Genomic DNA, 26,572 nt, shown 5'->3' with positions numbered 1-26,572 from the left:
ACGTTAGAGTAAGCGTCCAGTTTGTAACTTACAGGTTGTACCTGTCTCAGTAGCTTGGTTGGAGACTTCCCTTAGTTGTTATCCTATAATAAAGGATATCGTAACCCCGGAGTTCAGGGGGGGGGGGGTAATAACACGGCAGCCCCAGACCTACGTTTCAAAGCCTATACAGGATCCTTTTGTTGCTGCATAGTTGCAAGAATGGCTTCAGTCCTGATAATAGGCCCGACCCGTAGCTGCCTCAGAGAACATAGGCAGGAGCTCAAGCCAAGTATCAATTCCAAGAATATCTCTATCCACCTTGATAAATAGCTGGTAAATATCTGCTTCAAAGCAGTAGATGTGAAGGTTAGCTATATTAAACTTGTAAAAAATAGCTACAGATTCAGAGAGCTTCCCTGAGATGCGTCCTGCCGCAGAGAGTGTAGGCTCCGCCCCCCTTTGGTCGTTAACTTTTTGTGGGACGTACCCTGTAAGTCGTTGGTCTTTAAGGACATTTACTTTTCAAGGATGAATAAGAGTTGGGGGAAGAAAAAAAAAATTATCCTAGACCTTTTTTTTGTTTATAGTCTTATTCTTTTTATCGTAGGACCCTGTAATAATGTACAGGGGGTCCAACCCATTTGGGTGTCCATTGGCCCCGTCTAATCTTGCCATAGTACAAATGACATAATAGTTACAGCCAGGCACTAAGAATTGTGTATATAGTGAAGCATGCAGATGCTTTAGGGAGGAGGGCGGGGGGTGTTTTGGGTGTGAAGAGGCCCCTGGATTGTTCTAAGCAAAGGGTTTTTTGAGCTTTTGCCAATAAAAATTTGTAAATCAAATCATAGTTCAGGTTGCCAAAATGTAACATTTGAATACTAATAAATAGTAAAGACACAACAAGGACAATATATATTAAGTGCCAATGGTTTTTAATAAAAAGATTGTTATAAAAAGTAAAAAAAAATAGTAGCAAATTTGATCTGTACACTAATATTTACATATTCCTACACAGAAGAGGACATATAATCATGATGTCAATTCTCTTTATCTTCCAGGAAGTCTTCAAGAGAAGTCTGGAGAGAACACAGAAGGGGGAAAACTTTGAGTTAGATACAAATACACAAAAGCATTACATCCGATTCTAAAATTAGCAGATAGATTTTTGACAAATTTAAAATGTACTTCCATTTCTTTGTATCATGTGACAGGCATCAGCAAATAACAGAAGCATATATATTTACTTACTTGATACATAGACTATATAAGCTTATTACCTAGCCAGCCCAATGTTCAGCATGCGCAGTAGGAACAGGTGCCTTAGAAAGTATCTGTCCATCTATCCACACACAAAGTTCATGCTATGATTTATTAAATTCACTTTAGTGCCCTTTAAAAATGTACAATTCAGTGTTTCCTATCAGATATATAATTGTTCACACTCATACAACCACTTGCAGTTTCTGCTACAACACCAACTACTTAACCTTTGGAACTCATTACCAAAGGAGGTAGTGAATTCCAATACCTTAGATATATTAAAAAAAAAAAAAAAATAAAAAAAAATAGATGATATAGATACCTTACTGGCTAGAAACAGAATTCAGGGATACAATTGCTTATGTTAAAAGGGTCACCTTTTAATGGGATTAATTTAACCTCAACTGGAGCTTTTTTGTAAGTATATTATATTTGTATAGGTTGAACTTTATGGACTTTTAAAAGCTAAAAACAAACAATTTTACTATACTTTAATAAGTTTCCAATTGATGGTAGCAGTTTAAAATCTTACCTGGCACAGTGCTCTCTCCTTCTGCATCCTGGCGTAGAACTGGAGGACATATGGGTTGGCTTTTACTACTTTAGGATCAAAATCCATAACTCTTAGACCCTCGAGGCTGCGCGCTCTAGAAAGGGCTACATACGCCTGGCCACATTCAAAGACACGAACCAATGAGATTTCCACACAATCTAAAGACATTCCCTAAAGAGGCAAAAGATTTTAAAGATTACATATATGGATATTTCGTAGATTTACTGGCTCTAAATAAGCCCCAACGATCAAACTAAATGAGTTTATGGACTTTGAGTCTATTGATGAAGAGCTACATAATTTACATTTAATTAAAGTATTTTAAACATCAAAAGGAACAGTAAACTTTGTGTTCTAACAAGAAAACAGTAAGTCTTGTAATCACCCAATTCTTAACATTAAAAGCATCTCGTTTGCTATAATTATTATTCAAATAGCCACATTCTACCTACCACTTGCCTTATTTAGAGGAGCCAATCTTCAGCAGACAAGACTAGCCATGGTCTTTATGTTAGTATAAAATGTGCGGACTAGCAGTTATCTGCTAAAGCCAATTAGGGACAGATACGTAACCGGGTTTATTTCGAGTTTTTAGAATTAGAAAATACACAATTTGTAGAACTTAACCACACAAAAGAGGGGGCAAAATAATTAAAGTATGTTGGTTCATTGCCTGTAACTGCACATTTTATATAATAAAATGTCAACATGTTTGTTAAAGGGACAGTAAACAATTGACAAAAAAACCACCCACCCTTATATTATTACCTGGCTTTTATGTATAGAAATAGCCCATGCCAACTTCAGAGGCAACTGCTGACGGGTCATGAATATTCCACCATTACCTTTGATCACCCATCGTTCCGGCTTTACAACCTCAGTAACACCACATAGGAAGCGTACTCTAGGCAAAGCTGCAAATTAATGGAGGGAAAAAATTAAAAATATTTAGCTTATAAAAAATGGTTATATTATATTTAAAAATAAATTGTATTTAGTATTTTGATGGGCTCCATCTTTACAATGGCTGAGCAGTGAGTCTCTTCAATGTTGCAGCTTACATGGTAAATTAAGCTACACATCAGAGGTGCCATAGATTGTTATCATTAACCACTTTTATATATGAAAAATAAAAAAAAAAAATTTAAACACACCTTTACTGCCCGCTTCAAAGCCAACCACAACTCCTCGTGCTCCATTGACCAAGCCACGTGACACATCTAGATTTTTGGCCAGCATGACCTGCAAACAATTTTAAAAACAGATGAGTGATGGAATCCCAGATTTGTGGTTCTCAGTTTGCTCATATTTATCAATCTCACGTGTTGCTGCCATATAGTTTAAGACAAGTGCACACAACAGCCTACACAGGTATCCCTCTTTAACAAATACTACCAAGAGGATCAAGTAAATTACCTTATTTTTATAAACCCACACGGTCATTGAAACTCAATAAGTAACTATGTGGGACATGTAAAGCGCTACCTTGAGATAGGCGAATCAACAAATGCATAATAAAAAAAAAAAAAAAAAAAACCCTAAGGGCTAGATTTAAGACCATACGGCAGCAAGTTCTCTCAAGAATTTGCTCACCGTCATTTATCAAGCAGCGGTCACCAGACCCGAGCCTCTTCGCCACCTCTAATCTGACGAAATTCAATCTCCTCGGTCTAGTCAGACCGGAGGAGATTGGCTGTGCGCAATGCCGAATACCTGCGGGTATTTTCGCCCCGCCACAGGCGAGCTGAGGCGTACAGGGGAGCATATACGCGCCCCTGTACTCCTCAGCTTTAATAAATCTAGCCCTAAATCAGTCTGAATTTCACATGAATAAAAGTTAGTTCAAATCCCCCCCCATGACAGCCAGCAACCAATCACAAATGCCTCTGTGCACATTTGGAAAGTTGTTTAGAATTGCAAGATCTGAATCTTGAAAGTACAAATTCAAACGGTGTTCCTTTAAAAAGGGACAGTCAACTCCAGAATATATATGTGTATATATATATTATATATAAAATAGTCAATCCCTTTACTACCCATTTCCCAGTTTTGCATAACCAACAGTTATATTACTATACTTTTTACCTCTGATTACCTTGTATCAGAGAGTCTGCAGACTGTGCCCTTATCTCAGTTCTTTTGACTGACTTGCATTTTAGCCAATCAGTGCTGACTCATAGGTAACTACACGGGAGTAAGCACAATGTTATCTATAGAACACAAACTATCGTCTCTTAAAAACTCAAAATGCACTGAGATAAGAGGTGGCCTTCAAAGGCTTAGAAATTAGCATGAGACTACCTAGGTTTAGCTTCAAAACAAAGAATACCAAGAGAACAAATTTGATGATAAAATTGCATGCCCTATCTGAATCCTGAAAGTTTAATTTTGACTAGACTGTCCCTTTAAGATCTCACCTGAGCACCTTCTTTCAGCTGAATTTGCTGGCTTACAGGACATTGAGCATTGACCGTCTTCACTAGCATTGGGTCGCTGTCTAATGAGTCATAAGTATGACATTCTCCTGGAGGGGGGGGGAAAAAAAAAAAAAAAAAAAAACCACACACCACAATTTGTTTAAAACTACATATAGATTTGTTTACACTCTGTTACACTATAAATCTAAATAAGTTTAGAAATGACAAAAAAACAAAACAAAAAAAAACACATTGACAAGAAAATTTAAATCATTTAGCAGAGATAATGTTACCTAACACCCCAAATTTAAAGGGACACTGAACCCAAAAATTCTCATTCGTGATTCAGATAGAGCATGCAATTTTAAGCTACTTTCTAATTTACTCCTATTATCAATGTTTCTTTGTTCTCTTGCTATCTTTATATAAAAAAAAAGGCATCCAAGCTTTTTTCTTGGTTCAGAACTCTGGACAGCAGTTTTTGATTGGTGGATGAATTTAGCCACCAATCAGCAAGGACAACCTAGGTTGTTCACCAAAAATGGGCCGGCATCTAAACTTAGATTCTTGCATTTCAAATAAAGATTCAAAGAGAATGAAGAAAAGTAAATAGGAGTAAATTAGAAATTTGCTTAAAATGTCATGCTCTATCTGAACCACAAAAGGAAAAAAAAAATTGGGTTCAGTGTCCCTTTAATTCACTTTTCCCCTCTTAAAATACACTTTTTTTTAATCTGTATTAAAATCACAAAAAAAAAAAAAAACACAAAAAAAAAAAAAACCAAACACACACCACAATAAAATAGTTTCTACACATAAGGAAACAAAATACATGTATATATAGTTTGATGTAATTTATATTCAAGGGCCTCAGGTCTTTACCTGGCAACTGCTGTAGTCGCCTCTCGTTGGTAAATTCTACGTCATCCTTGTGGGTACAGAGCCGTGTTGCCAGAATACCATCTCGCTCAATTGTATGTTTACTCGTGAGAATCAGTTGTCTGGTCACTTCTTCTGTACATCTGGGAGTGGGGACATTTTTATTTTTGTTTTTATTAATGGAGCATACATTTCTAAGATAGCAGCATTTAAAAATGGAATTGAGATTTCCTCCATAGAGAGGGAGTGAATCGTTTTATCCCGTTTACAAACAAGACAAATACTGTAGTTAAATAAAAAACATTTTCAATTTATTCATTTTCACTTCTTGTACCATTTGAATAGTAAACGTAGCTTCAAATCTTTCCACTGGCTCCCATCCTACACACGTAATACAGAGGTCTAACTAGGTGACAGCAGATGAGAAGCTCACTAACTAGGCGACAGCAGATGAGAAGCTCACTAACTAGGCGACAGCAGATGAGAAGCTCACTAACTAGGCGACAGCAGATGAGAAGCTCACTAACTAGGCGACAGCAGATGAGAAGCTCACTAACTAGGCGACAGCAGATGAGAAGCTCACTAACTAGGCGACAGCAGATGAGAAGCTCACTAACTAGGCGACATCAGATGAGAAGCTCACCTGCCAAGTCTGACAGCCTGCAAGAGGGCAATGAATGCTTTATCAGTTTGTCTCCTCACTTCCGTTAGCTCCATGTTCAGATGAAGGCATTTCCTCCAGCTTCTTGCCTGTAAAGAATATATAGTATGAGATTATACACATATATAGTGTCTTTAGTACTCCCTGGCAGCAGTGTCTGCAACAATGTTTAACACCACTACAAATAATGTTGCAAGTACTAAAGACATATGCCCACTCCTCATCTTCCTCCTTTTAAAAGTCACATTCTTGTAGAAAAAGGGCATGCTTTAATAAGTTAAAAATTTATCATTTTTGCAGTATTGACGCTTTAACTCCTTTGCAGTGGTTAAGCACATAGTAAAGTCCTACTCAAGGGTCATAAAGAACTGCTTGTAAATCAATTAGCAGCAAGACCCTCCACTTCCTGGCTGTATTCATCTTGGCAGCAGCAGTGTTTGTGACTCCTAGTAGGACTTGAATCCCTGCAAAAGGGATTGAGCACAGTTAAAATAGATAGGCCTAGATAAGTGCCAACATCCTCAAGCACAATCAATACTGCTTCTATTTCAGCACTAATATTACAAGTACAAAGTTATTTTTTAGTGCAGGATAACATCTGCATGTTGGATACTGCACGTGTCCTAAATCCTTAAACATGAATCTTACTGTGCGCACTCAAAGTCTATTCTGTGAATAATGCTCAAGGAGTGGAGTATATTGCTGCGTTAAGACGCTTTCGTTAACATGCGTAATACCAGGTTATGCAAAAGAGAATGCGCCCTGTGCTATCAGTTATGTTCTGCTTGTAATGTAGCCCATAGAGATAGCCTGTAATTGTAGCACTATTGAGTTTTAAACAAATACAGGATCTACATTTTTCACTAAAATATCTGACAATTCTACACTTTATCAGAATCATGAATTTCATTAAGGGACATGGATGGAAATCATAAACGAGGAAGACACCACTCTGAAATAAAGATATCCTGGGACAGCTGTTTGTATCACAGAAGGATCCATGCTCCAGTATTAGATTATAAATTGTATGACAACAACGTTTGAAAGGCTTAATTTGCAATATCAGTTTGTCATATGCTGCTTATAGGTTGGGTTTTGTAATACATACCTGGAAGCAGAATTTTGTTTGACTTGAGGCCTGTGTGACTGGGGGTAGCTGAAGGAAATCCCCACAGACAATAAGTTGTATCCCACCAAATGGTTCATCACGGCCTCGCACAGCTCTATGTAAAGATATCCGGTCATCAGCAAATAGATCTTAAAATAACTCTAAAATGTCCTATTCGTATTTAAACTTAATACAAGATACTGGTAGGTTTAAAGTCTACATCAAGACCAGCTTTCCACTGAAACATGAAAGATCAAAACCCTTTAAGTGTAAGCATGGAAAATGTATATCCAATCTTGTTACACATGTATATTGTTGGGTATATCACAGAATTTTGGATAGTTACCTAGCAACCGCCTCTAGTTTGTCAAAGAATTCTCCTTCTACCATAGAGATCTCATCAATTATAAGATGACGACAACTTATCCAGTGCTGACGCACCCCAGGCCTTTTTGCCAGTTCAATACATTGCTCCAGCGGGGCTTTCCCTGAGCCAATGCCTAAAAACCGGACAAAAAGAAAGATACCACTTTATACCCAAAAGGCAGAGCTAAAATGTCAGACACACACACAGGCTTATTGTACAAATTTGTAATACATATATGAATGAGCAATATTAAATGTCGTTTATAAGTGAAATGTTGTGATCAAAAAGATAAATCAGTCTGACAATATGCATTTTTTTTTTTATATAACCTGCTGTAGGTATCCTTTGATGAGTCCCACTTAGGAGCAGTTAAGAGAGTGTGCAACCAACTACATACAGTATAATATTTTTTTTTAAAGAGCTTTATTTAATTCAAATGAGTATACACGTCATAAATTAAATGCACAAAACATACATCAAGAATGGTACATTTGAAATGCATCTTCAGAGCTATTCATTAGTAAGGTCACAATTTTTTAGCTCAATTTATATCTTATTAGAACCCAATTTCTAACATTGTAGACCTCTCTTGGGTCCTTGACAAGATCTTATATGAACAGTATTAGGCACTTATGTAGATAAAGGGAAAACTGGGGGTAAGGGAAGCAAAAAATTATAATAATCCAAACAATGTAAAATAAAGATGTTGAGAAAGTCTCTGACCAGACCATACATCCACAAAACACGTTGACTGCAATTATAAAAGGCAATACATCTTGTTATAAAGATAGTAAGGAACTCAATTTGACTGATCCAACATTTTGAATTAATTGCAACGTGGCTTAAGGAGGGCACGTCACTGACTATGTATAGTGATTGTAACTTAGGGAGGAATAAGGTTAAAACATAAAGATATTCATGGTATGCCAGGGTGTATAGCAATGTAGAGGATATGACACTATCAGCATCAATTGTTGTATCGTTGTCACTTAAAAAAACATGGCGGTGATGCTGCAATCCTGCTGTATACATTTATAGATCAAGTAAGTTGCTATTGAGTCCGTATAACTGCTATGTTAGATTAGCTTAAACATTAATTCCGATTCCATAAGCAGATAACTAACTGTATACCGGTATATGCCAGAGTGTTATGGGCATTGTTAATGTGCTGTGCATTAAGTTAAGTTTCTCTTAGAGTTAGCTCCCTCGTGGCCACGGCCGCTAGCCACTGAGGGGAAATACATATGATGTGAAACATGCTTCCAGCATTGATGTAATAAATAATAATTAGCCATGTTATGTCCGTGTCCACCAGCCAGCATAATGAACAATTCAAACTGTATGAAAATCTTATAAAACGAACATCAAAGAAAAATGAGGAACAAACCATACTAGAAGCAAGTTTGATAAATCAACTCGTAGCAACTTTGTCCAGTGGGAACATTAAGCTGTCCATAGGAAACATAAGTAATCCAGTGGGGGAGGCATCTGCAGGCTACCCGACCCCTCTCCTCCAAGTGAGTCCAGCACTGTGCGAGCAAAGCACAGACCCATCCAAGGTATTAAAGTGATGTCGCCACCCCAGGTTTCTTGGTAAGTGCTGTGAGAAACACTCGATGGGAATCACTTGCATCTGGACAGGCCGGTCACCAACCCTGTGCAGGAACAGCACTTCCCCGCCATGCTGTGAGCCTCTCTCTGCCTTATATAACGTTACACTCTCCCTTGAGGGCCCGGGCCCAAGACCCTTCAATGGAGGCGCAAACTGGGGGATAGGTGATACAGCGCAGCTCCCGCGCTGCTTGTTGACATTATGCCGGTCCGGTAGGCTGGTGAAGTACCCTGTTGGCTGTTCAGTGGTTGTCTTGATGAGTTGCTCCATGACCGTGGGGGTACTTTGTGTTGATTGGGAGCTGCGCTGTATTTGTAAAGTGGTTAGATGCTGTAGAGGTATCATGTCCCTAAAGGATTCTGCTTCTGAAGGTTCTGTCAAGCTGGTAGGCACGAATTGTATTAGGTAATCGTAAGGTGCCCCATCGATCATCTTTTGCAGAAGGCTATCAAGCTTACTGGGAAGCGTGATCAGTTGTTCTCGGTACTCTCCCGCCATGTCCGCCATATTGGGTGTCCTCTAGTTGCGGTAAGCCGAAAAGGTGTTTGCAGGGAGTCTCCTTTATGAAGATAGATGTAATACAATAGTTGAATGCACAGTCCAGTCAAGACCAATAACCTCGGTATTCACCGAGGGGGAAAGCGCCGCCTGTTGTGAGCCGCCGCTCCAGGCCCTTAACGTCCAATCCTAAGCTCAGGTGTCATGTATACTGCTGCCAAGTTGAAAGAGAGCTCTCTTTAGGTTTAGTTATTATCGGCTATATAGATATAGTTGGTCAGCTGTACAGTGGTGCCTATAATCGGCGGATTTAGGGCTACTCGACCAGAGCTCCTGGAAATGCGACCGCACCGGATCGCTGCATGGACACGCCCCCCCACAGTATAATATTTTATATAATTTCAAAGGATTCCTGAATGAACCAAAATTTGTTTTGGGATTCAGCATATTAGATGTAGATTCTAAATAGATATAGATTCTGAGTTGCATTAGATTATAAGTATATGTAGTAGATTAATATGGAGATAGAATGTAAGTGAATCTATAATCTTTGTCTACTTAGAATCTACATAAACTGTTTATAGATAAGTAAACTAGTTCTAAAGCCTGTGTACACGGGACATTTTCTGCAGTGCAGCGGTCCCACTCGCCCGACTACGCCCCCATCACACCCATCCGGCAACGCCCCCGCTCATCCTCTCGGCTGTCTGATCCTCACGCTTCCTTATGGCCAGGCACGTTAGGTTTGTCTCACACTGCAGTCTCTACTGTGCATGACAGCTTCGGACAAACATACCTGGCCTTTAATTAAATAGGATGTAGATAATAGATAAGTAATTGTAGATTCTAAGTAAACATAAGAGTTCAAGATGTGCTTAGTGCCAAGGGAGTTGACAAACACTGACTTGTACCTGAAGAAGCCATTTTTGTTCTGAAACTTGTGTTTTTTTATATTTTGTGTACATATTTCCTGTATTTTATGTTTTTATCTTAATTGTATTTTCAATGACTTGCTATACCAGCTGCAGAGTATAAAATGTATGAGAAATTGTGGTTTATTTGTGTATATGAAGTAGCTGGTTTTGTGCTTTTAAACCACGGCCTATTACAATGGGTTGAGCTTCAGGTAAATATCAGATCTCATTATGTTATCACTTTGTGTACACACACTTGCTTCCTTATCTTATATTGGTTTAGAAAATCAAAGCTTGATACTTAAGTAATACAATAATAATTTTTCATTGTTCTCTCTAACTATCCTGCACCCCACTGTGTGTAATCTCTTCTGCTGGCTGTGTTTACCAAGGATATTCAATAGAATATACTCTAGTATCAAAACTTTCAGTATAGGTTGGGAAACCACAGGCTAAATCAGCTATTTCAAAGGCCAAAATAGGGGTAAAGGAGCTACTTGTAAACAATTTAATACACTCCAGCTGGTAAAAGGGATAATTGAGGATCTTTGTGTGAACTGTCCCTCTAATAATAATAATAAAAAAACAAAAAAACAAAAAAAAAAAACCACAGAATAAATAAATATGGATGGTCACTAAAACAAAGCTGGAGATGGCCTAAGACTTTTGCACAATACTATAGATTATAAATAAAAACCTACTTTCCATATTTATGTCCCCTTTTAATATAAATCCATTTCTAATAAACTAAAATTCTCAATTTCAGAATGGAAGTGCAGAACGCTGTTCTATTCCACACAGCCATTGGCTGCACACTCTAGTGACCTATTTATAAGTGTCCCTGATTGGCCACAGTAGAGAAAAGTTACAACATCGCAGCTCCTATTGCTTTAACTCTAAAGTTCACATATTTTGTCAATATTGAAACAAATTAAAAACAAAAAACACAACTACCTATTCTCAGACTAATCTTTTAATGCTTTATTCTATCTAGCTTTAATGTATGTTTAAGCAAATTGGAAAGTGCTTTAAAACTATGTTCCTACCTTAATAAATGAAAGAAAAGTTGGGTTTCATATCCCTTTAATAAAATCTACTAAACGTTGCCCTTGTACAGCCATTTAACTTGTGTACATCACTGGCTTATTTAGACCACTCACAGGTCTGTTGGTGGAGGGGGCATACCTCTGAAAGCCTGGTTTACTCAGGGAAGGAACAGGCATTTTTCATAAAAACCACAACCAATATGGGGGTGGATCAAAATCTAACGCATGTTTTATGTAGATAACTATTTCTGAATGGTTAATATTGTCAGTGTCACCCAAACACTCAAAACCTTAGGGTGGGAGGGTAAAAAAAAAAAAAAAAAAAAAAAAAAAAAAAAAAAAAGCACGGAACCCGGATATTTTCTCTTTCATAATTCAGATAGAGCAGAAATTTTAAGCAACTTTCTAATTTACTATTATCAATTTTTCTCTTTGCATTCCTGCTTTTCAAATAAAAATGGCAAGAAAAGCTTAGGAGCTGGCCCATTTTTTGTTCAGTACCTGGGTAGCGCTTGCTGATTGGTGGCTACATGTACAGTGGATAAAAAAAGTCTACACACCCCTGTTAAAATGTCAGGTTTCTGCGATGTAAAATAAAAAATGGAGACAAAGAAATAATTTCAGAACTTTTTCCACCTTTAATGTGACCTATAAACTGTACAACTCAATTGAAAAACAAACTGAAATCTTTTAGGTAAAGGGAAATAAAAAACTAAAATAATATGGTTGCATAAGTGTGAACACCCTTTTATAACTGGGGATGTAGCCGTGTTCAGAATTAAGTAATCACATTTAAAAGCATGTTAAATAGGAGTCAGTACACACCTGTCATCATTTAAAGTGCCTCTGATTAACCCCAAATAAAGTTCAGCTGTTCTAGTAGGTCTTTCCTGACATTTTCTTAGTCGCATCCTACAGCAAAAGCCATGGTCCGCAGAGAGCTTCTAAAGCATCAGAGGGATCTCATTGTTAAAAAGGTATCAGTCAGGATAAGGGTACAAAAAGAATTTGCAAGGCATTAGATATACCATGGAACACAGTCATCAAGTGAAGAAAATATGGTGCAACAGTGACATTACGAAGAACTGGATGTCCCTCCAAAATTGATGAAAAGACGAGAAGAAGAAGAAAAAAAAAAAAAAGTCTGGGAGGCTGCCAAGAGGCATACAGCAATATCTGGCAAGTACTGGCTGTGTGGTGCATGTGACAACAATCTCACGTATTCTTCATATGTCTGGGCTATGGGGTAGAGTGGCAAGACGGAAGCCTTTTCTTACAAAAAAAAATTAAATAAAAAAATCCAAGCCCGGCTAAATTTTGCAAAAACACATCTGAAGTTTCCCAAAAGCATGTCGCAAAAGGTGTTCTGGTCTGATGAAACCAAAAGTTTAACTTTTTGGCCATAATTCCAAAAGATATGTTTGGTGCAAAAACAACACTGCATATCACCAAAAGAACACCATACCCACAGTGAAGCATGGTGGTGGCAGCATCATGCTTTGGGGCTGTTTTTCTTCAGTTGGAACTGGGGCCTTAGTTAAGCTAGAGGGAATTATGAACAGTTCCAAATACCAGACAATATTGGCACAAAACCTTCAGGCTTCTGCTAGAAAGCTGAACATGAAGAGGAACTTCATCTTTCAGCATGACAACGACCCAAAGCATACATCCAAATCAACAAAGGAATGGCTTCACCAGAAGATTAAAGTTTTGGGATGGCCCAGCCAGAGCCCAGACCTGAATCCAATTCAAAATCTGTGGGGTGATTTGAAGAGGGCTGTGCACAGGAGATGCCCTCGCATTCTGACAGATTTGGAGTGTTTTTGCAAAGAAGAGTAGGCAAATCTTGCCAAGTCAAGATGTGCCATGCTGAAAAACTCATACCCAAAAAGTCTGAGTGCTGTAATAAAATCAAAAGGTGCTTCAATAAAGTATTAGTTTAAGGGTGTTCACACTTACTATTATTTTCCTTTACCTTAAAGATTTCAGTTTTTTCAATTGAGTTGTACAGTTTATAGGTCACATTAAAGGTCAATAGGATTTGAACAGAGGCATTAGTTTAGTGGACATGTTTGGATATTTTTAGTAGTGTAAAAAGTGCCAATTATTAATAAGACAGAAGAGTCGTACAAGGACACCCTCTAATCCGTTGGTAGTAAATTCATATGTTCTAATATATTAGAGAATATCATGTGTCACCTGCTAGGGCCCGTTAACTGACTGAGCAGGTAGAGTTTTTAATCTGTTTGGTGATGCTTTGTAAAATCATTCAATATGGCCAACGGGGATAATGTCAGTGCAGTTTGTACATGGGAAAAGAAAAAAAAACAACAATGTCAGGGTGTTGTCTGGGGTTTATCCAGTCTGTGGAATATGAAAGTGAAAAATGGCCCTGAAAAAAAAAAAAAAAATCTAAGTATTGATAATCTAGATCGTGATCAGTAACAGGGCGGCACATTTTATATGCGGCCATTGTACAAAGCAGTATTGTTAAAGTGTGGCTAATAGATAATGAAAGGGACAGATCTGCACCTGCTAATATATTGTTTAATAACCGACATGTGATCAATTTTTTGTCTATTAGGAGATATGTCCTGCAATAGAATGAGTTTTACCAGCAAACGCATGCAGAGTTGTTCCTCCGATATGACAAGCTGCCACCCCTGTACTTGCTGTAGCGTACGTGCTCTTGGGAGGTAAGGCACCAACAATTCTTTTTAACAGAAAAGACTTCCCAGTTCCTGAAGAAGAAAAAAAAAATTAAAAAAATTAAAATTCACACAGTGGTCTAAGCTCTGCCTCCTTTAGAAAAGATGGATACTATTTAAAAAGGGACAGACTACTCCAAAAAATAAAAATTTAAAAAGATAGATAATTCCTTTATTACCCATTCCCCAGTTTTACATAAGTTACATTAATACTTAACCGTTGTGATTACCTCTGCAGAATGCCCCCTTATCTCAGTTCTTTTTACAGACTTGCATTTTAGCCAAATCAGTGATGACTCAAATAATTCCATTGGAGTCAGTATAATGTTATCTATATGACACATGAACTAGCGGCAGTGTGCCAAATAAAAAAATAAAAAGAAGTCAAAATGCACTGATATAAGAGGCAGTTCAACAGTTTAGAAATTAGCATATGAGCCTACCTAGGTTTAGCTTTACACAAAGAATACCAAGAGAGCAAAGCAAGTTTGATAATAAAAGTAAATTGGAAAGTGGTTTAAAATTGCCCTGAATCATGAAAGTTTAATTTGGACTAGACCGTCCCTTTAAAAAAAAAAAAAACCACTACAAACTTTTTTTTTTCTATTCTTTTAGGAATTGCAGTTATTAAATAAGGGGACGTCCGCTTTAGGATAGTTAAAAAAAAAAAAAAAGCCAGAGCAAAAAGCTGTGCACGTCTTATCCCTGCTTTCAGTAGGAAGGCCATGAACGTCATTTTAAGAGTCTTTAGTTATTTGTTAGACTTTGTTCTTTTAGTATTTGTTGGGGGGGGGGGGGGGGAAATATCATACCTAGGCAGGCTCAGGAGTAGTAATGCATTACTGGAGCTATATGCTGATTGGTGGCTACACACATCTCATGTGATTGGCTTACCAGATGTGTTCTGCTTGCTCCCAGTAGCGCATTGCTGATCTGGAACAGTTAATTAATAACTATGTGTGTGTTTAAAGGACCACAAGTAAAATTAAAGTTTCACGATTCAGATACAGCACACAATATTAAACAAATTTCCAATTCACTTCCATTATCTAAATATGCACACTGAGTTAGCTTCTACTTAGCACGTGCAAGATTCATAGGATATAGATATGCATTTTGTGATTCGCTGATGGCGGTCACATGATGCAGTGGGAAGCAAAATAAACTACTACTCACATGAAATTCAAACTAAGTGTTTTGCATTGTCTATTTTATTATGCTGTGTTTAATGGTCCTTTAACTTTCAAAAGGGGTCAGTTATAAGCAAGCAATAGTGCAATACTAAAATGCTCTAAATCAAGCTCAGTTTTCTATCATGCATATGAAAGGTTAGTATTTAACCTTATTAATGTGGTTTAAAATGAAATCAGTCACAATTGACCACTAGATCAATGCATTTATTCACATTAAAAAAAAAAAATAAAATAATAAATTTATGCTTACCTGATAAATTCCTCTCTTTTGGGATGTACCGAGTCCACGGATTCATCCTTATTTGTGGGATATTATCCTTCCTGACAGGAAGTGGCAAAGAGCACCACAGCAGTCCTGTCTATATAGCTCCACCCCCAGTCATTCGACCGAAGGCCAAGGAAGAAAAAGGAGAAACTATAAAGGTGCAGAGGTGACTGAAGTTTACATAAATATATAAAAAAAAAAAAAAAAAAAAAATATATATAGAATACTATCCGTCTTGAATAGACATGGACTCGGTACGTCGCAAAAGAAAGAAATTTATCAGGTAAGCATAAATTTTGTTTTCTTTTGCAAGATGTAGCGAGTCCACGGATTCATCCTTACTTGTGGGATACCAATACCAAAGCTTTAGGACACGGATGAAGGGAGGGACAAGACAGGAGCCTAAATGGAAGGCACCACTGCTTGCAAAACCCTTCTCCCAAAAATAGCCTCCGAAGAAGCAAAAGTATCAAATTTGTAAAATTTGGAAAAGGTGTGAAGCGAAGACCAAGTCACGGCCTTACAAATCTGTTAAACAGAAGCATAATTTTTAAAAGCCCATGTGGAAGCCACCGCTCTAGTAGAGTGAGCAGTAATTCTTTCAGGAGGCTGCTGTCCAGCAGTCTCATAAGCCAAACGGATGATGCTTTTCAGCCAAAAGGAAAGAGGTAGCCATAGCCTTTTGACCCCTACGTTTTCCAGAATAGACAACAAACAAAGAAGATGTTTGACGAAAATCTTTGGTTGCCTGCAAATAGAACTTCAAAGCACAAACCACGTCCAAGTTGTGCAATAAACGTTCCTTCTTAGAAGGATTAGGACACAGAAGGAACAACAATCTCCTGATTGATATTCCTGTTAGTAACAACCTTAGGGAGGAACCCAGGTTTGGTACGCAAAACTACCTTATCAGCATGGAAAACAAGATAAGGCGTGTCACATTGTAATGCAGATAATTCAGAAACCCTTCGAGCTGAAGACATAGCAACTAGAAACAGAACTTTCCAAGATAAAAGCTTAATAGCTATGGAATGCATGGGTTCAAACGGAACCCCCTGAAGAACTAAATTTAGACTCCATGGCAGAGCAACAGGTTTAAACACAGGCTTGATTCTAACTAAAGCCTGATAAAAAGCCAGAACGTCTGGGACATCTGCCAGACGCTTGTGCAATAGAATAGACAAAGCAGATATCTGTCCTTTTAAGGAACTGACAATCCTTTCTCCAATCCTTCTTGAAGAAAGGATAAAATCCTAGGAATCCTGATCTTACTCCATGAGTAGCCTTTGGATTTGCACCAAAAAAGATATTTACGCCATATCTTATGATAGATCTTCCTGGTGACAGGCTTTCGAGCCTGAATCAAGGTATCTATGACCGACTCAGAGAAACCTTGCTTTGATAAAATCAAGCGTTCAATCTCCAAGCAGTCAGTTGCAGAGGAATTAGATTTGGATGCTTGAATCAGAAGGTCCTGTCGCAGTGGCAGAGTCCATGGTGGCAGAGATGACATGTCCACCAGGTCTGCATACCAAACCCTGCGTGGCCACGCAGGTGCTATCAAAATCACCGAAGCTCTCTCCTGTTTGATTCTGGCAATCAGACACGGAACGAGAGGGAAAGGTGGAAACACATAAGCCAGGTTGAACGACCAGGGTACTGCTAGAGCATCTATCAGTACTGCCTGAGGATCCCTGGACCTGGATCCATAACAAGGAAGTTTGGCGTTCTGACGAGACGCCATCAGATCCAATTCTGGTGTGCCCCATAGCTGAACCAGTTGAGCAAACACCTCCGGATGGAGCTCCCACTCCCCCGGATGAAAAGTCTGACGACTTAGCGATCTATATCCCAGAGGTAGAGAACTGGGAGGCAGATTTTCTAATAGATGGCAAGAGTGAGTCTCTGCCCATCGGATTATCCTGGAAACTTCTATCATCGCCAAGGAACTCCTCGTTCCCCCCTGATTGATATAAACTACAGTCGTGATGTTGTCCGACTGAAATCTGATTAATCTGGCCGAAGCCAGCTGAGGCCACGCCTGAAGAGCATTGAATATCGCTCTTAATTCCAGAATATTTATCGGTAGGAGGGCCTCCTCCTGAGTCCACAAACCCTTAACTTTCAGGGAATTCCAGACTGCACCCCAGCCCAGTAGGCTGGCGTCCGTCACTATAACCCACGCTGGCCTGCGGAAACACATTCCCCTGGACAGGTGATCCTGTGACAACCACCAAAGAAGAGAGTCTCTGGTCTCTTGATCCAGAATTATCTGAGGAGATAAATCTGTGTAATCCCCATTCCACTGTTTGAGCATGCATAGTTGCAGTGGTCTGAGATGCAAGCGAGCAAACGGAACTATGTCCATTGCCGCTACCATAAGTCACATTACCTCCATACACTGAGCCACTGACGGCCGAGGAATGGAATGAAGAGCTCGGCAGGTGGTTAAAATCTTTGATTTCCTGACCTCCGTCAGAAAAATTCTCATGTCCACCGAATCTATCAGAGTTCCCAGGAATGGAACTCTTGTGAGAGGAAGAGAACTTTTTCACGTTCACCTTCCACCCATGAGATCTTAGAAAAGGCCAACACTAAGTCCGTGTGAGACTTGGCTAGTTGGAAAGTCGACGCTTGAATTAGGATGTTGTCTATATAAGGCGCCACTGCTATGCCCCGTGGCCTTAGGACCGCCAGAAGGGACCCAGCACCTTTGTGAAGATTCTTGGCCAACCCGAAGGGAAGAGCCACAAATTGGTAATGCCTGTCCAGAAAGGCAAACCTGAGGAACTGGTGATGATCTCTGGATAAGAATGTGTAGATATGCATCCTTTAAATACACGGTGATCATATATTGACCTTCCTGGATCATTGGTAAAATAGTCCGAATGGTCTCCATCTTGAAGTATGGAAGTCTTAGGAATTGGTTTAGGATCTTGAGATCTAGGATTGGTCTGAAGGTTCCCTCTTTTTTGGGACCCACAAACAGATTGGAGTAAAAACCTTGTCCTTGTTCTGCTTTCAGAACTGGGCAGATCACTCCCATGGTAAAAAGGTCTTCTATACAGCATAAGAAAGCCCCTTTTTGTCTGGTTTACAGACAATTGAGAAAGATGGAATCTCCCCCTTGGAGAATCTTTGAAATCTAGAAGATACCCCTGGGTTACAATTTCTACGGCCCAGGAGTCCTGAACGTCTCTTGCCCAGGCCTGAGCAAAGAGAGAGTCTGCCCCCTACTAGATCCGGTCTCGGATCGGGGGCTACCCCTTCATGCTGTCTTAGTGGCAGCAGCAGGCTTTTTGGCCTGTTTACCCTTGTTCCAAGCCTGGTTAGGTCTCCAGGTTGGCTTGGATTGAGCAAAGTTCCCCTCTTGCTTTGCAGCAGGGGAAGAGGAAGTGGGACCACCCTTGAAGTTTCGAAAGGAACGAAAATTATTATTTTGTTTGGTCCTTGTCTTATACTGAGGGAGGGTATGACCCTTCCCTCCAGTAATGTCTGAAATGATCTCTTTCAGTGCAGGCCCGAATAGGGTCCTACCTTTGAAAGGGATAGTCAAAAGCTTAGATTTTGATGACACATCAGCCGACCAGGACTTAAGCCATAACACGCTAAAATGGCAAAACCTGAATTTTTTGCCGCTAACTTAGCAAGATGAAAAGCAGTGTCTGTAATAAAAGAATTAGCTAGGTTAAGAGCCTTAATTCTGTCCAGAATATCATCTAGTGGGGTCTCCACCTGAAGAGCCTCAAACCAGAAGGAAGCTGCAGTGGTTACAGGAACAATGCACGCTATAGGTTGAAGAAAACCTTGATGAACAAAAATTTTCTTTAGGAGACCCTCTAATTTTTTATCCATAGGATCAATGAAAGCACAACGGTCTTCAATAGGTATAGTTGTACGCTTAGCAAGAGTAGAAATAGCTCCCTCCACCTTAGGGACAGTCTGCCATGAGTCCCTCATGGTGTCAGATACGGGAAATATTTTCTTAAAAACAGGAGGGGGAGCGAACGGAATACCTGGTCTATCCCACTCCTTAGTAACAATGTCCGAAATCCTCTTAGGGACCAGAAAAACCATCAGTGTAAACAGGAACCTCTAAATATTTGTCCATTTTACACAATTTCTCTAGAACTACAATAGGGTCACAATCATCCAGAGTCGCTAAAACCTCCCTGAGCAATAAACTGAGGTGTTCTAGCTTAAATTTAAACGCCATCATATCTGAATCTGTCTGAGGGAACATCCTTCCTGAATCAGAAATCTCTCCCTCAGATAGCAAATCCCTCATCCCTACCTCAGAACATTGTGAGGGAATATCGGATATGGCTACTAAAGCGTCAGAAGTCTCAGCATTTGTTCTTAACCCAGAGCTACTGCGCTTCCCTTGCAACCCTGGCAGTTTAGATAAAACCTCTGTGAGGGTAGTATTCATAACGGAGGCCATATCTTGCAAGGTGAAAGAATTAGACGCACTAGAAGTACTTGGCGTCGCTTGTGCAGGAGTTGGTTGTGACACTTGGGGAGAACTAGATGGCAAAACCCGATTTCCTTCGGTCTGAGAATCATCTAATGCCAAACTTTTTTAAGTTAAAATATGCTGTTTGCAATTTATAGACATATCAGTACAAGTGGGACACATTCTAAGAGGGGGTTCCACAATGGCTTTTTAACAAATTGAGCAATGAGTTTCCTCAATGTCAGACATGTTGAACAGGCTAGTAAATGAGACAAGCAAGCTTGGAAAACACTTTATTTAATAAAAAAAGCACAATTTTCAATAACGGTACTGTGCCTTTAAGAAAAACATACACAAACTGCAAAACTGCTTAAAATTTTCCGAAATTTTTACAGTATACCCACTAAGCTTTAGTAAGATTGCACCACAAGTAATTAAGCAATAAACCCCCAAATGAGAAAACCGGATTGACAAATGTCCAAAACTGGTAAAAAAAAAAAAAAAAACCTGTCAGCACCTTGCCTCTGCTGTGGCCCTACCTGCCCTTAGGGAACGATAATGTGGGGATGAAGCTTCGATTATGCCCCAGAAGTATACCAGGACCTCTGGAGATGTTGCTTGCTTCTTGTCTGCATAAACTAAATGCGCAACTGAGGCGTGAATAGGCCCCGCCCATCTCACTCGATGTTGCTGAGGCCTACACAAAATCTACCAAAACTTTTTTGTAAGCCATGTGGGTTATAATACCCCTAAATAAGCCAAGTGTACCCTCAAAAAGATGTCCCATCCGAATAAAAAAAAAAAAAAAAAAAAACACACACAGTACTCCCAGAACACACAAACGTTTGCCTACTATATCATATACAAACTGAGTGCCAATAAGATTAGCCCTTTATGCAAGCTAGTAATGCCCCTTATGAACTAGGATTACTGCTTACCCTTCCCCTAATGGGGATACTGTCAGCCTTTCTGAGTTAACACAGTCTCTGCAGAAAAAAAAAAAAAAAGTGACTGAACATACCTCATTGCTGTATAGCAAGAAACCGTTCCTCACACTGAAGTTTTCCTGTACTCCTCAGCTTCTGTGGGAACAGCAGTGGACCTTAGTTACAAATGCTAAGATCATCCTCCTCCAGGCAGAAATCTTCATCTATGTTCTGCCTGAGAGTAAATAGTACAACACCGGTACCATTTAAAAATAACAAACTCTTGATTGAAGATAAAATAAAACTAACAGTTTAACACCTCTTTCACTTTACCCTTCCTGCTTAGAGTCGGCTAAGAGAATGACTGGGGGGTGGAGTTAAGGGGGGGGAGCTATATAGACAGCTCTGCTGTGGTGCTCTTTGCCACTTCCTGTTAGGAAGGATAATATCCCACAAGTAAGGATGAATCTGTGGACTCTGTACATCTTGCAAAAGAAAAAGAAATTAAAAAAACACAAAAACCACACACAAAAGAACGAGAGTACAAACATTTGTTCTAATGACAAAATCGCAACTCATTTCACACTGTCTGATGGTCTCAAAAAATTAAAGGTGGTAATAGATGCTTAAAACCTTGTCCCACCTACTTTTAAGTACCAGGCACCAATGACTGTTCTTTGAGATAGCACCATAGATGGCAGGAAACGCATCAGTAGAAATTGTCCAATTTACTTCTATTAAAAAAGGGACATGAAACCCCAAAAAAAAAAAAAAAAAAAAAAAAAAAAAAAAAAAAAAAACACACACCTCTCTCATGATTCAGCTAGAGAATACAATTTGAAACAACTTTCATTATGTAATTGGTTTCATTCTCTTGGTATGCTTTGTTGAAGGAGCAGCAATACACTACTGGTTTCTAAATGAACATATGGGTGAGCCAATGACGTGAGCGAGCGAGTGAGCCAATGATTAGATAGATACACACATACATACACACCAATCAGCAGGTAGAACCTAGGTTATTTGCAGCTCATTAGCTTTACTAGATACTAGCAGTGTCTGCCATCTAGTTCTCAAAAGCATTATTGCAAACCGCTGCCATATAGTGCTCCAGACATGGATGCTACCTAGGTATTCTCTTTAACAAAGAATACAATGAGAACCAAGTACATTGGAAACTTGAATGATCCGAACACAATTTTTAAATAAAAGAAAACCACAAACTTTAGGGTGACATTTAAACATTGTCAAGGGTCTACTGCAATATACAAAGCAAATTTATCATAAAGGCTACAGTATTCAAATTTGGCTAAAACCTATTGAAAGTTTATTTTAAAAACACAGCTTATAAATGTATATAGATGATGGATTATTGTAAAACCAGATATATATGTAGGAGATCTAGATAAAAGTTACACATTACTAACCGGCACTGCCCGTAAAGAACACATTCTTTCCGCTGAGTACAGTATTCAGGACCAGGGTTTGTTCTGTAGAAAGTCGCATTTGCGTGGGCATAGACAGGGTTGGCTTCTTGCTGGGCCGGAGCGCTGCAATCTAAGAATTGACATTAGATAGTCATGTTTGTATATTTCTTATTAAACTAAATATGAAATGTAAAGAATATGCAACCAATTGTTTTTTTAAATAAAAGTTACAGGGATTAAACTAATTTTAAAACATTGGTTGCGAATGTTTGTAAAACATTCGTTTAATGTCATAGTATTTCTAATGCTTTGTTTAAATATAATATTCATTTATAATTTTTTCTAAATCATTAGATTCAAATTATCCAATATTCGAATTCATATATCTGTAATAGTATTTCTAATACTTTCTTTAAAAGTAATATTCAAATTATGTAATATTCCAAACAGAAACAAATTGATATATTTGTATCTGTTATGTATCAATTTACTAAATTCCTACCACATGAACTATTGAATTTCTGAATAGTATTTGTTAAAGTGAATGTAAATTTTGATGCTAAAGTGCCCGTTTTTTTTTTGTTTTTTTTTTTGTTTTTTTTAAATCTGATTAAAAACCAGGGGCACTTTAATCAAAATTTACATTTCACTTGTGTTGTGAAAAAAAACAAAATAAACACTTACCTTTTAAACTTGACAGCAGCTCCAGCTTCCTCCGGTCGTCGCAAGCCAGACATTACGGATAGGTCATCCTCCAATCATGGCTTCCCCCAAGGAGGAATTAGTGTCTGATTCAATGCCGTGATTGGAGGAATCTGGATTCATCATTTTAGACCCAGGAAGAGGCTTTGTGACGGGTGGAGGAAGCTTGAGCTGCTGTGAAGATTAAAAAAGGTATTTTTTTTCACAACAGGACTGAAATGTAAATTTTTATGAATTAAAGTGCCCCTGTTTTTAATCAAATTTTAAACACCGCCAACAACAACACTCAAATTAAAACACATTCACCCATCCCTAATATATACATACTGTACAAAATGTTTGCACTCAACGGTTTAAAAAAAAACAAAAAAAAAAAAAAAACACACATGTAATACATATGTGTAACATTTACTTTGCTACTTACAGAGCAACTGTCTGAAGAGGTGGTCCTTGCTCGCTTCTGTTGGCAGTGATTGACACCCCTGTGGCTCAGTCCCTTTGCCTTGACCGGAGTCTCAGTGTTGGCCTTGGCACGCAGCTCGTTGGCTTGTTGAACATCTTTTTTCTGCACTGGGCTGATGGTCTCAAACACACGTGGAAGTCCTGAGAGGAGTCTGGTGCGGTCATTTACTGGCTTCTCAATTTTTCCAGCTTCATGTTTTATAAGGAGAGTTTTCATAAAGTGCTTCAGCTTATCGGAGGGGCAGTTAGAGATCAACAACTGGACATTTTCTGGAGCCAGAACGATGGAGCTTTTCCCATCTTTGATGAAGCGGGTGAACAGTTGGATCTGCTTGAGGACAAAGTTCTGTGGAAGCTTCCCATCACTCACCTTTAAAACCAGCTCACGGAATTCATTTCGTCCAAGGGTGATAAAAGCATTGCGGATAACTTTTCGCTTTGTGGTGTGACCAGAAGAGTTCAGATATTCTATGGTGATGCTGCTCTGGATCTCGGTAGATAAATGGTTGGCCAGCATTATCTTCCAACAGGTCACCGCCCCCTCTTCCTGCAAAAGTCACAGAAATCCCTGGCCAGTTATATTGTAATCTATACAATGAAGAAAAGAAGCCCTGAAAGGGAACAGTGTTTTCCCCTCAACTTGACACTATGGATAAGAAAGGTAATTTTAGTTTACCTTTGGGAGTGATTTCAACTGGGTATGATTCCCCCCTATTTCCTTATTTGAAGGAGACCCTATGTGCTATAGTTTGTAGACAAACTGGCATTTCTTTGCAGTTATCAGTTGAAGCCAGTTAGGTATGTAACAGAGTTAGCCTTCAGAAGTGAATGTAAAAGTTGAATGAATAAGTGCCCGGTTTTTAAATGTATTATTAAAAACAGGGACACTTTCATTCATTAAAATTTGCGACAGACACCTTTTTCTTTAGGAAAACCAGACCAGCGATCTTCCGCCAGCTTATTCTGCTGTACTTAGCATATCAATGACAAAACTGGCTTCCTCCAATCGTTGTGTGGCCTCACAAGCTGGGCGCCTTGAGGTGCTCGCTAAGATTGGGGAAGCCGGTTTCGTCATTGCGGTGCTAAGTACAGAGGATCGCCGATCTGGTTTTCCTAAAAAAGCAAACAAAACAAAAAACACAACAAAACCACACGCTTCAATGTAAATTTTAATGAATGAAACCATATTGCAAACACAGCGCCTCTGGCCACCCACGGCACAGCACTCTTCTCCAATGAGGGGACGTTTAGACCGCTAGCCATGCTAAGATGTCAGCTGACACGCACGGCTATTGGTCTAGAGGTAGAAACGTCACCTCATTGAAGAAAGTGCTGTGTAAGCGATAGGGTGAGTAACGCTGTATTTTACAAAAAGATGAGAGAAACTCATTTATTTTTAGTGATGGTAAATCCTAGAGTTTGTTATATGCTTGGGTTTACCATCACTTTAACGAAGCATTATGAAGCACCAGAAGAGCCGAGTTAGATCTGTACAATTCATCTTAAATAGGAGAAGTTCAGGAGAATTGTATGCAGCATTAACTATGCATCGTGCAGGGCTAACTCAGCTCTTCTTGCAGGAGATACTCACTGGGTTTGGCCCTTGATAATGCATAGTTAATAGGACATGAAACCCAGTGTTTTTTTCCCCTCTTATGATTCAGAAGGAGCATGCATTGTTAAACAACTTTCCAATAGCAATTGTGCTTCTTTCTCTTGGTATCCTTTATTCAAGGAGCAGCAATACAATACTGAGAGCTAGCTGAACACATTGGATAGCCAATGAAAAAGAAGCATATATGTGCAGCCAGCAATCAGCAGCTAGCTCCCGAGCCTAGATAAAAGAAGTAAATTGAAAAGTTGTCTAAAATTGCATGCCCTATATGAATCATGAAATCCATTTTTTTTTTTTTTTTTTTTTTTTTAATCTCATGTACCTTTAATGAAAGATTTCAAATCACCTACAATTCACCTGTTTGTGACTAGAGCCCAGTAGGTGCATGTCAAGTTCTGAGTATTAGACATTGCTTACATTTTCAGAACTAAATTACATGAAAAGGGTACAAAATAAATAAAATATTTCAAAGCTGTTTCAATTCACATAATGAAACATTTTATATAAAAACCAACAAGGTGTTTACTGTCCCTTTAAAATTTGTAGTAAGCCCTGATTTTTAAATTAAAATTTTAAATACTTTACTATAACTGGGAAATGAGACAGGACACACACACAAACGTTTTACAATTGTTTTCTCAGTCAGAAATAGGAAACAAATATTGTCATCTTTATGTTCTGCCATACAGGAATTCAGTAAGCTCTTGTAGATACATTGTTACATCACTATCCATTTATGCATCAAATCAGTCTGACTACAAAAGCATGAAAAACATTGTTTCAAACTCACAACCCACTTATTAGTAAAATAACAGTGCACCCAAACAAGTTAGACTGTAAAAACACACAACACATTTTACCCTTTTAGCTTTTATTTGGTTTTAGTTTAATCTAATCTAGTGACAAAACAAGGAATTAATTTAGTCCAAAGTAAAATCATGAAAATGCCATTGATATAAATTGAACATTGTAGCAAATGAAACAGCTTGAGGAGTAATTAGTCTGCTGTGATACCTATTGATATAAATCTCCTATAAAACATGCAGGCAATAATGAAACTAGCAATTTATAAGAATGATTTTCCTACATATGATTATTTACCTCTGATGGATCAAGCCTAGATCACCACCACCCGCAGGATGAAATGAATCGCAGTACTTGGGGTTGCATCCTGCAAATCATTTTTTTAAATTTGCCGGGGGTAGACATCTAACCAATCATCATCTGGACATTTAAAGATCAAGCCAATCAGCATTGAGTGATCAGAGCCGTTAATTTGAAGTTGTTTTGATCACGTGTGGTTCCAGGAAAAACGCGTGGCGGCCATGTTTTTTGAGGGCAAAAGCGATGTCCGAAATACAGGCAGGTCACAAAAAAATCGCTTTTAAACAAAACAAAACATATAGCGATGTTATTTTAGAAAACCTCAGAGAAGAAACGACATGTGTGACACTTAAGTCATAAGCACCATTATATATTTGTATTTACAATCAGCAAGCGCTTGCATCAGAATACCTT

The 26,572-nt window shown here is 38.6% G+C and overlaps 1 protein-coding gene across 1 annotated transcript; it reads right to left on the bottom strand.

Moving 5' to 3' along the window:
- Positions 1-900: 900 nt before the first annotated feature.
- PIF1 (PIF1 5'-to-3' DNA helicase) lies at positions 901-26,217 on the bottom strand. Its single transcript, XM_053694073.1, has 13 exons — positions 26,156-26,217; positions 23,402-23,986; positions 22,276-22,405; positions 13,916-14,041; positions 7,210-7,363; positions 6,864-6,978; positions 5,738-5,844; positions 5,098-5,237; positions 4,216-4,322; positions 2,953-3,040; positions 2,567-2,712; positions 1,778-1,969; positions 901-1,061 (listed from the first exon to the last, which is right to left on the bottom strand). The coding sequence occupies exons 2-13, from the start codon at positions 23,954-23,956 to the stop codon at positions 1,023-1,025; spliced, it is 1,899 nt and encodes a 632-aa protein (XP_053550048.1). The 5' UTR covers positions 23,957-23,986; positions 26,156-26,217; the 3' UTR covers positions 901-1,022.
- Positions 26,218-26,572: the final 355 nt, after the last annotated feature.

The sequence above is a fragment of the Bombina bombina genome, chromosome 10 (assembly GCF_027579735.1).
Source record: "Bombina bombina isolate aBomBom1 chromosome 10, aBomBom1.pri, whole genome shotgun sequence".
NCBI lineage: Eukaryota > Metazoa > Chordata > Amphibia > Anura > Bombinatoridae > Bombina > Bombina bombina.
The sequence above is the reverse complement of the archived record's forward strand: the minus strand, read 5'-3'. Positions and strand labels throughout refer to the sequence as shown.